This window comes from Tasmannia lanceolata, unplaced genomic scaffold (assembly GCF_043159265.1).
Source record: "Tasmannia lanceolata isolate RefF3 unplaced genomic scaffold, GAP_Taslan_0.1 ptg000037l, whole genome shotgun sequence".
In the NCBI taxonomy this organism is placed as follows: Eukaryota; Viridiplantae; Streptophyta; class Magnoliopsida; order Canellales; family Winteraceae; genus Tasmannia; species Tasmannia lanceolata.
The window spans coordinates 59,027,499-59,039,150 of NW_027518714.1; the positions used below are offsets into that span (position 1 = coordinate 59,027,499).

Genomic DNA, 11,652 nt, shown 5'->3' on the forward strand with positions numbered 1-11,652 from the left:
AAAATAAGACAATATGAATTGAACAACATGCGGGCAACAAAGACAATTAATAATAATAATCTAAAGAAACATCAATCAAAGATAATAGAAAACATTAGCGAAAGAAACATGCACAGATGGTTCAATTCTATAATAGAAAACTCAGGGTCGGGCCAGATCAGGGTACCCGAGGCATTATCCCAAAACCCTCCCGACCTGAGTCAGGGTAAAAAAAAATGAATCCTGACCCGCCCTCAAGGTTAGAAAATCCAGCCCTGACCCTGTTCGGGCTCAGGGCGGGTCAGGGCTGACAGGGCCAAACTTGCACTCCTAGCAGATATCATTTCCCTGTCTTTATAGAGGATACTTTGGTCATTTTACGAAAATAAGTTTTTCAAAAAGAGAGAGAGAGAGAGAGAGAGACAGAGAGATGATCTGAACACCATCTGCATGTTTCGTTGCCCTGATTTTTAGACCAAAGTTTATGAATCAATAAAAAAAAGCTGTTAAAGTTTTTCTCTATTGGGTCCTATTATTGAAATCCCGGTGAGGGTTTTTCACAGCTAGGGTTTCCAACAAAAATGTTAGGGGAAGAAGAGAGATGGTGTGTGGTGACAGGAGGAAGGGGTTTTGCTGCAAGGCATTTGGTTGAAATGCTCATTCGATCTCATAAATGGTTTGTTCGAATTGCTGATTTGGGTCCCACCATCAAGCTCGATCCTAATGAAGAGGAAGGTGACCTAGGGCACGCTCTTCGATCTGGACGAGCTCTTTATGTAACCGCTGATCTCCGAAACAAGGCCCAAGTAGTTGAAGGTTTGCTTCAAATTGAATAAATCCCAATGCCAATTTTCTAGGTTTTTTTTTGTTTTTATTAGATGGATGATTAATTTCTTGTTGGTTGAGTGTTCTTTGAAATTTATAATGGGATGTGTGTTTGATTGTTTGGAATTGCATTTGATTTGTTTCTTTGAGGTAATTCTCACATGTTGTTTGATTTGTTATTGATAGCGCGTAGAGGTTTAAGGGATATGGGTGAATTGTTGAAAATATTTTTGATTTCTTGTCAGTACATTTTGTTGATGTAATGCATACAATGTTGAGGAAATGTTAGACTCCATGGTGTTCCAAAGACCAAGGTTTTAAATTTCGGCCGAAATCCCACTTGTTTATTTGTTTCTAAAAAAAAACATGAAATGTTATTTGTAGGGATTAGGAAATGTTAATTGTTTCTAAAAAACATGATAGTACAAAAGTAGTTGTTTTCTCTAAAGAAGGGTGTTATTAACGGAGTTGCCACATTTGAACTAAGCGAGAGAGACCTTCTACTGGCATTGCTTCCGTCTCCTATGACAAAAAAATCAGACTAACATCTCAATCCTAACATTTAAATTATGTAATTTCCAAAAAAAATGTATTTTTTTGTTATTAAACATATATAATAAACAATTACATATAAGCAACTGCCAAAATCCCACAATTTCGGCTGAAATGTTAGTCCATGATGTTAGGAAATGTTAAGGATTGGACAAATCCCACAAATTTCATAATCCCAGTAGAACCCTTTGCATTGCCAGACTCCTAGGGATTCTCTATCAATAGGAGAGAGGACCAATAGTGCTCATACCTTACACGTAAGAGAAGTAGAGAAGCCCTTGAGCTTGGGATAGGAGGTGAGAAGCTTGGGGTATTCCATCGAATAATAGGATGCTCCAAGGATATCTCCTCCACCTACTTTCATCTCCACGATTTGGAGAGTATCCATATAAGTCCAAAGCCTACAAAGAAGAAGTAATTCTTCCCTATGTTTGCATTGTGACATGATCCAAAGATCAATGGATTGCCAAGGAAACAGTCCACGAATTCCCAACAGGACCACATCTGTAAAATATTCACTATATAAGATAGTCAGTTTGACAAGATATGTATGTGTTCCTTTCATTTCTTTTTGCATAGATATAAATTGATGTAACACCAAGTTGAGTGTACATGATGAGAACGAGCTGGGGTGTGGGGTCTTTCATGGTTTCCAGTATCACTTATTGATGCAATGGAATCCTGTCACTTACTTTGCTCTGACCTTTCCCTAGACATATTTCTTCTATTCTGCAGCATTTCAAGGTGCACAAGTTGTTTTCCACATGGCAGCTCCTGATTCATCCATCAATAATTACCAGCTTCACCATTCAGTCAATGTCGAAGGTAAAACATTGTGGCTGTAATGGATGCAATAAGATTCACATATCAATGCACATTTGAAAGTTTTCTTTCTTTAATGTCTTGATGTTTTTTTTGTGTTGCTGTGGTTTAACAGGAACTAAAAATGTTATTGATGCTTGCATTGAGTGCAAAGTAAAGAGACTCATCTATACTAGCTCTCCTAGTGTGGTTTTCGATGGCATTCATGGAATATATAATGGGGATGAGTCGATGCCGTACCCAAATAAGGTTTCGATTTGGAATACATTATTTCTTACTCTCTCCCATATGTGTGATAGTTTCTTGAGATTATGTCGTGATCTTTTCATCCTTTGGGCTTGGCTTTTTTTTTATCTCAACTGTTTTTCAGTACAATGATTCCTATTCACAAACTAAGGCCGAGGCAGAAGCATTGGTCATAAAGGCAAATGGTAGGAATGGGCTTTTAACATGCTGTATACGTCCTAGTAGCATTTTTGGTCCCGGTGATAAGCTGATGGTGCCATCTCTGATTGCTGCTGCAAGGTCTGGTAAATCTAAGGTATAAATATATTTTGACGGTGATTACTTTTTTGTTTTGATCTCACATGTTTTCTGTCTTTGTTTCTTGGGCCTTTTTCTTATACCTCTGTTTGAATATAATTCTGAGTTTCATCTGCACATACTGTATCAAAAATAATGTTCCTTTTTTACTGACTACTAGAACCTTCGGTTGTCTCATCATGCTTCAATTTTGTGCTGCTATGCTTTCATTACTCAATCGATTGGGTCTGAAAGGAAGGCCTAAAATTTTAGTCAAAATGAATCGGTTTCGGCCACCCCAAAATGAGCATAGCCAATCGGTTTTGGCAAGTCACGGGTGTTCAGGCCCTAGAATAGGTCCTGTTCTTTTATTTTTCACTTTGTAGTTGATGGCTTGATGCATCCTTCCTTACTTTCATTAAACATAATGCACACACAATTGTTGGATAAGTGGCTGATGGTCACTTCTTGTTTTTCTCTCTTTTCCAGTATATTATTGGTGATGGAAATAATGTTTATGACGCACGCTTTCTTACTTTCATTAAACATAATGCACGCATAATGGGCGGATAAGTGGCTGATGGTCGCTTCTTGTTTTTCTTTCTTTTCCAGTATATTATTGGTGATGGAAATAATGTTTATGATTTCACATACGTCGAAAATGTGGCACATGCCCATATATGTGCTGAGCAAGCTTTGGCCTCAGAAGGTGGCAGTGCCAATAACGCAGCCGGGCAGGTACTGGTTCTTATTGCTTTCAGGTTCTGTTTAATATTTAGTAACTCAACAATCGACTGGTTTGGTCACACTCCCAATAGTTAGGCTGTCTCCAGTCTCCACTGGTTTAACTGTTGATTTGGTTAATTTTATGGCCAAGTTAAGCTTGGAATTTGGCAACTAAAAGCCACTTTTCAAGGTTTTTCAAATCTTGTGTTCTATTAATCAGCGCTTCATAACATGATTATTATGCAGGCATATTTTGTCACCAATATGGAACCAGAAAAGTTTTGGGAGTTCATGTCACTGATTCTTGAAGGTCTTGGCTATGAGAGGTAGTCACACAATTTCTTGATTCTGCATTATTTCCTATTCTGAAGGAATCTAGTAATTTTACTCACGAGCAATTGTTCATAAGTTCTGTTTGGCAACTTTTAATAATGACTCGTCTGTATATGTCGTACTAAAATTCTTTAACAGAGTAGGTAATCAATTATTTTCTGTCTTTTCATTTTGTATTGATCAGTTGGGCTAGTTCCATGATTTAAATAGTACTGAGTTGATATCTTGGAAAGTGGAATACACCTTACTGCAGATTCTGCATTACATATTGTACAAAATAGATTGTCTTCTCTTTTGGAATGGGTCAATAGTTTATTTCTTCTGTATTTGGGTAATAAAGAGTATATTATATTATACGGTAATGAATGACCTTCATCTTTGTGGCTAACTTGATTCTATCTGCAGGCCAAGAATCAAAATCCCCGCCTCCATTATGATGCCAATTGCACATATAGTGGAGTTCATATATAGGTTGCTAGCCCCATATGGAATGCGCGTACCTCAGCTGACACCATCAAGAATCAGACTTCTTTCATGTAATAGGACTTTCAGTTGTTCAAAAGCCAAGGACGGGCTTGGCTATACACCTCTTGTATCACTTAAGGTTTGTTTTTACCAATATTCACAGACAATAGGATACAAATACAATTGCTATCATGATAGGATTGTCAGCTATTTAACAATTGCTAGCATTAATTTAGCCTTTGTGGAATTATCCGTATTCCATTTATGCAGTTTAATATATGTTTATTCCTCTAGCTAAGGAGTTTTATATCATATAGTTTTATGAACCAATAATAATTTTTTATCTATATATAAAAAATATCTATTAATAATATCATACTGCTGTATGTACATGTTTGCCTGTTGAGTTTTCCTAGATTGCCAGGTCTGACACCGGCATAGGTGTCCATGCCTAAGATGGGGTTTTAATATTATGATCCTTAAATGTCCTGTAATAATAATTCTAGGAGGGTCTAAAGAGGACAGTTGAGTCCTATGCATATCTGAGGGCTGATCAGCACACTAAAAGAAGTGCAGGAGCTCATCGACCATCTAAAGCCTCCATATATCTTGGAAGTGGGAATGGTACGGATCATATTTTTTATGTTTTCTGTATTCATTTATGTTTATTGAATATAAATATTTAGCCTACCCCAACTAGTTTGGGACAAAGGCTTAGTTGAGCTGAGTTGTATTCATTTATATTTATTGAATATTTGAAGTGTTGCTGACTCTGTTTTGCAGTTGCCGACACACTTCTGTGGAAAGATACAAAACAGACACTCACAACATTATTAGTCTTGATTTCTGTATATTATTACTTCTTTACATCTGGATATACCATGGTCACCGCCATTTCAAAGCTTTTCTTGGTGGCGACACTGTTCTTGTTCATCCACAGCATTCTACCTGCAAAAATGTATACCAACTCTTCTTCTCTGCAGTTCACATTTCATTAACTACTGGACCATGTTTAAAAACTTGAACGCAACTTAAAATTGCTTTGCTGGTTTCGGAGTTCAATTTGGCTGAATGTTTCCAGCCACAGCAGCTTAGACACGTTAATTAAAATTGATCAAAACCATTTAAAACCTGGACAACAATGTTAAAAACCAAAACAAAGTGGTAGGTATATCTACTGCTTGAGCCTTTATGTTTAAATAGGTGGCGTCGTTCAGTATTTGGGTTGTGGGCCAGGGCCACCAAGGAGTAAGAGTTGCTTCTTTGGTATTTGGCAAGTAAGGATGATTTCAAATGGTTGGGTAGAGCCACAGTGGTCAGTTTGTTAGAAAATCAGCCAATCAATCAATGGCATATTGAGTTCTCCAAGACACCTTAAGTGGCGATCTTGCGGGGGTCAGTGCTCAGTCCATGAGTTTGTGGCCAAAGTGATGAAGTGGCCAGATAAAAACTTTATAGACATTACTATCAATCCATCAGTGTATTTTTTTCAAACGTGATCCAAACCAAAATCTATTTTTGCAGATTGGGCTATAAACTCGAGAAAATTCCTGCTTCATCTTTTCAGTTTTCAGAAAAGAAGATGTATCGCCTTGCTTTGCCAATGGGATCTGCATGGAATTCCACAGTGGGTGTTCTAAAATCAATTTGCAAGGGGAAGGACTGGCAACTATTCTTCAAGGTTTTGTCATTGCTTGTTCTCGTGCTCACTTACCATCTATATCCCATATCTTCTCATTTTCACTAATTATTTATCAATATATGTGTGTAGAGCATGACAATGTATTTAACCAGGGCGCGTCAATTTTTAAAAATTTCAGCATTGAACACACTTCTTCAACGTGGCTGTCAGATGCTTTGACAGGGCTGTTATGAATAAATCTTAATTTATCCTTTTCTCGTATTTTGGTGTTTATATTCTATTATATGTATACCAATTTTTTTTTTAAAAAGTACTCTATTAGGAATAAATATTAATTTATATTTTCCTTGGACTTTGGGTTTATATTCTACTATTTGTATACCAATGTTTACGATTCAGAAAATTTTTCTGAAAAGTACAATATATACCAATCTCTTGATCTGCTTCTACAATGTATACATTTGACTTCCTCCCACCCTGATCCTTGCTTATGCTCTGATTGTATCTCTCTTTTTTCTTTGTATGTTCTTCTTGTACTTTTGGGTCAACCAACTCGGTCTGCCCTTTTCTCTTTGAATGAAACTTACAGCCATTCAAAAAAAAAAATTATTGATATTCTTCTCTAACTGTTGAATTATCAGGTTGTTATCTCCTTATTGATTGTGAACTTCCTCAGGGGCATGTCACTGCACAGCATATTTGTAATAGGTTTGAAGCATCTGCCTTCTCCTCTTCCAGTTTCTTACATAATCCTTATCTAGAGGGCATGGGTCCCATCTCTTCTTCCACTTGCTACTTTTATCTTACACACCAGCTTTAGGTTCTTTAAACTGATTAGTGCTATACTTACAATGCAGGAGTGCCCTTTGCCTTTATAGCTTTCTATATATATGATAAGAGAGAGGAACAAATCGACGGTCTGCTCCGCAGAGCCTTTTCTTTCGCATTGAAATTGAAGGCTGACATTGCAGGCAAATTTCTGTCACCCAAGCAATCTTCAGCAATGCAGTAGCCTGAATTTTCTATGGGTATTTAAAATTGCTTAGCATTTGCTGTTAGGCATCTAGCCCTATCATGCAAATCATGTTTCCATGTGGTGATTTTGGATGGTTTTGCCGATATTTAAGATGCCGGTGTTGGGTACCAATCTTATGCATGGGTCTTGTTGGCATTCATATCACCCTTAATTCAATATGTATTAGCTGGTCTTTAAGAGACTGGATTTTTTTGGTGCAATCCAAAACAGAGAGCTATTCTTTTTCCACCTGTTATACTAGTCTGAAACTGAGGGTTCATTTGATTTATTTTAATTGAAATGTTTATATTGTAAGCACTGCTAAAACATATCAGCTGATGGACCTTTTGTGTGGTTATGTTGCTATGTTAATTTCGATGACAAGCGATGGAATGTTGTGGGTTTTTTTAGTTGCATAATGTTTTCCGTTTGACTAGAATTCTGCAAGAAGAAATCCACGCATCACAATAAAATGAGTAGTTACAGCAGTTTCTTACTGTAAACTTCCTGAATATAACACAGTAACTACTTGTAACTGTTGCACTGGAAACTTTCTATCCCATGCACCTCAGCGGGAAGTTCTTTCTATAATGGGGCTATAATGCTAATATGCTATCAAGATTTCACAACGGGGATAATAATGCTATCCAGATTTCACAACGGGGATAATAATGCTCCCCATAACACAGGCATTTCCCCCATGTCAAATTTTTCCATTGTCATAGGCTTTTACTATTTGACATCTAAAGCAAACTGACATGTGTGGCAATGCCTAATTTTAAGGGTGGCATTACCAGCTTTTCCGAGGAACCCTGTCAACTTCTCGATTTCCTCCTTGAGGTGCCAGCACTCGTCAATAATGTGGCTGTGGTCTTGGTGGAAGCGGCAATACTTGCTCGCATTGCGCTTCTTGTTATTATTGTTTCTCATTTTCCTTGGCCTACTTCGTGAGGATATTAGAAATTGAGGTAAAAGTGGCGTGTACCTTCCGAACCTCAGAACTGAGCTTCTATTACTGAATGAAGGTCAGTTGTCCCTTCGAGGTTGCTTATTCTGGCCATTGGTAGGCTTGGATTTATCCTTGTGCTTCTCCTCGGTCCTAGCATTCTCGACTTCTTTCTCCATGGCAAGGGCTTCCTTGGCCTAAGTGTACTTGTCTGCTTGAGCCAGTAAATCTCGGAGAGTCTTGAGCGGCTCTAGGGCAAGGGAGAGCTTTAGATTACGGTTATGGACCCCCATCGTCATGGCCGTCATGGCCACAGATTGTTTGATATCCGCAATCTGGGAAGGAGGCGATAGAGCCTGGTTGTAGCCTGGAGTACTAGCTACTGGCGGACTTTTTCAGCACGGAAGAGAAAGCCTGCACATGCCCCCGGCTGACGCTCCGTGGAAGGTCGTGGTTCGGTGTAAGGTGCAAAGGCACTCAAGAGGATCTGCAGTACCGTCATAGATGTACAGGTGAGGCATCTTGGTGTTCGGCTGCATCTATGCGACCAACTTCTTTGGTGAATGGAGAAGCGGCTTCGATTTCCCATTCATCTAGGAGATCTCTTTTAGGTTCGTTGATCTTTTGCTGCATCTCTTGCATTTGACATTGGATATTTACGATGACTGGATCAACGGAAGTTGGGTCCACGGCATCTTGGTTCGCAGCTGCGGGATCGGCGGCTGTGGCTTGATTCTGCGCTTGAGGTGTAGATGGACATGATTCAGACGTCGAAGGAGCGGGATTCCTTGGTTGTCTCAGGCTCCTTGGAGTTCTTCTGGGAGGTGCTTGATCCTCTGGATCTTGCTCGACGGTGATGGTTTGGACCTCGGGTAACCACGGTGTAGGTTGGGCGGTTGCTACAACCAGAAGGATGGCTGCATTGTTGACGAGGATTTGCAGCATCCCTATCATATCAGTGACCTGACGAGACAGTTCGTTGAACTGTTCGAGGGTAGATCCGGCCGGAGGAGGTGTAGTGGAACGTGGGGACTCTTCTATGTGAGGGAGATGGCCCTCCCCTGGTGGAGGAACTCTTGCCGAATCGTAGTTCTGGTGGGCTTGAGCCTGTTTGCTACTAGTGACCATCATGCTTCTTGAAGGGGAATTCAAACTCTTCATATTGAAACTTGAAGCGTCCCACGGACGGCGCCAATTTGTTTGTGCCGAAATCTGCTTTGTGGGTGATGGCTTTGGTAGAGACTTGATCTTGTCTCGTCCTACGCTCAAAGAGCATGCGTTAGGGGTCCCCAAGTGTGGACTCCGGGAGACCACTCCGATGCTCAAGTCAGAAATCGGCACAAAAGCAAGAAATCCAAGCAACAGGAAAACATAATAACAATGCTTATAAGTCACAGAGGATTGAAGATGATGCATACTTTTGAGTGTGGGGGTCTATTTATAGGAGAGGAGTCCAAAAGAATTTGGGATTCTTGCCTTTGTGGGAGTCTTTCCTTATTCACTTCCTCTAGTGTAGTTTCCATGTTTATCTAGATAGGCACCAAGTTTCATCATGGGAACCGGTTTCCTTGCACATGTTGCATGATTGGGGCTTCAAATCGTTTTCTTTTTTTTAATCCCTGATGGAGTCTTAATGTCGATGAATTCAGGTAGCGGGAGTCAGGTTCATCCTCCACGCATATTCTAGCATAATTCAGTCTTGATGCCTCTGGTGTTTGCGTCTCTATGGATATGGGTTTGCCAATTCCACTTGCAATTTTGCTTAGGCCGTTTGTGGTCAAAATCTTTAGGTGCAGATTCAGCATCCTGATCCAGATGGGGATTGTAGTGAGGCTCAATTTTTCTAGGTTAATGTCCGGTGTCCATCGAAGCAGAATTAGTGAGTGCCTTCATAGTTGGTGCCGTGTTAAGACCTCTTTGGTAGCCATTAACTTCATTTCTCAACTCAACTAAGCCTTTGTCCCAAACTAGTTGGGGTCGGCTAATGAATCCTTTAGAAAATTTTCATGAAGAAAGTGAATGGATCTACCCAGCTCAAATTGACAAAGACTAATCTTGACACTAGTTGGGTTCATCTACATATAACCAATGTTTGAAAATAATCATATTTAACTTCAAAACTGTTTGAAATATAAGTTCATATATGCAAATAATCTACACTGGTGCATCCAAAGACACCCTAAGGTTGGGTTGTTGTCCACATATATAGATATCTTTGGATAAGATATTCCTCGGATTGGCTACTCTGCCTTGAATAATGTTGTCTTGAATAAACTGCTGGGATTGGCTTCCCATACCCTCTCCTCATTTTGGTGATGTGAACGGAGGATGGTAAGCCTGTCAGAGGATAAAATAAATCCCGTCTTGCTATCCTAGAACAGCGCCAAACTCTCAAACCATCCAAAGGTGGAATTACTGGAATCAGCCACTCTTCAGGTAGAGATTAAATACTCCTTTTAGTTTCTCATCTCTATTCATGCCATCATCATGGTTTTGACCAAAAATAGTTGGTCAAGGTCAGTTTCACTCCATTTTTATTTTTCAACGAAATACCCTCTTGGAAATGTTTACCTTAAGTATATTGGCTAAGAATATTACCAATAGATTCCAAATTTGGGCACTTGGTCATATTTCACAAACCATGCATTTCACCATATTTCAGTGGGCACTTTGTAGGGCTGCAACATGGTCAGGTTGGGTCGGGTTTTTCAAAACCCTAGCCCAACCCTGGATCCTATTATCTCGGCCCTGACCCTAAGTCAGGGCCGAAAAACCTCAACCCATTGCCCGCCCTACAGGGCTCACTGTTGGCCCTGGCCCACCCTGATTGTGCAGGGCCAGCCCTAATTGACCCTAATGCAAATACCTGTTAAGAGTGCAAAAAATAAAGCAACCATTTATCATATAGAACAAACTGATCAATAAACAGAGAAAGGAAACACAATAAGACAATATGAATTCAACAATACGACGGGTTCATAATAATAATCTAAAGAAACATCAATCTAAAATAATAAAAAACATTAGCAAAAGAAACATGCACATGGTTTGGTTCGATTCTATAATAGAAAACTTAGGGTCGGGCCGGATTAGGATACCCGAGGCATTAACCCAGAACCCAACCCAAGTCAGGGTTTATTTTCAGGTTGGAGAATATCTAGCCCCAACCATAATTGAGCTCAGGGCTGACAGGGCCAAACTTACACCCCTAGTATTTTGTCATTGCAAAAACCATACATCTCACTATTTCAGTGGGCATCGCTACAGGTGGGCCATACACTTCTCACAGCACCGACCCCCCTTAGGCCATTATGCACCAAGTACACCTACGGAAGATGTAAACGTTTGGATTAATTTGTTAGGGCTCTTTACACCATAGGGTGAAAGAAGCCCTCCAAAAATAGGCGTATGCCTCTTATAGTGGCGAGCACACTGTATTCTTTAGTAAAAGGCGAAAGAATAGATCGCTATGTGCTCACCACGAGGCTGCGTGATTTGAAAAGGTTTTATCCATTCTATTATATAGAAGTGCTGGGAATGGTGATTTCTCTCCTCATCCGATGTGGGACTAAAATGTCTCAACAACTACTATTTTTGGGACTACTATTTGAATAAGATATTTCAGCCGATTACAGTTGACTAGGACCACGTGGGCCCTCACATGATGGTCTAAAAAAATCAACTGTCTCGATTATAGATGCCTGGTAAGGACTAGGACCACGTGGGCCCTCACATGATTGTCTAAAAAAATCAATTGTCTCTACTGTACATGCCCATGCTATGCACGGATGTAGAATAGTAGGCCCCACCCCATTAAAACATGAG

The 11,652-nt window shown here is 39.7% G+C and overlaps 1 protein-coding gene and 1 pseudogene across 1 annotated transcript; one reads left to right on the plus strand and one right to left on the minus strand.

The window, feature by feature from the left end:
* The first annotated feature begins 374 nt into the window (after positions 1-374).
* Positions 375-7,286, plus strand: LOC143861097 (3beta-hydroxysteroid-dehydrogenase/decarboxylase-like). Its single transcript, XM_077371992.1, has 12 exons — positions 375-795; positions 2,092-2,181; positions 2,294-2,427; positions 2,549-2,719; positions 3,313-3,438; positions 3,673-3,752; positions 4,165-4,363; positions 4,731-4,848; positions 5,008-5,182; positions 5,749-5,905; positions 6,508-6,574; positions 6,724-7,286. Exons 1-12 carry the CDS (start codon positions 561-563, stop codon positions 6,876-6,878), a joined length of 1,707 nt encoding a protein of 568 aa, XP_077228107.1. The 5' UTR covers positions 375-560; the 3' UTR covers positions 6,879-7,286.
* Positions 7,287-11,197: 3,911 nt separating this feature from the next.
* LOC143862734 (U5 spliceosomal RNA) lies at positions 11,198-11,315 on the minus strand (annotated as a pseudogene).
* Between the last annotated feature and the right edge of the window lie 337 nt (positions 11,316-11,652).

Bases quoted from the DNA above. Each gene is read 5' to 3' on its own strand.
- LOC143861097 (XM_077371992.1), top strand. From the start codon at position 561: ATGTTAGGGGAAGAAGAGAGATGGTGTGTGGTGACAGGAGGAAGGGGT. The intron at 2,720-3,312 runs GTATAAATATAT...TTTCTTTTCCAG, and splicing joins CAAGGTCTGGTAAATCTAAG to TATATTATTGGTGATGGAAA. The intron at 5,906-6,507 runs GTTTTGTCATTG...TTGAATTATCAG, and splicing joins ACTGGCAACTATTCTTCAAG to GTTGTTATCTCCTTATTGAT.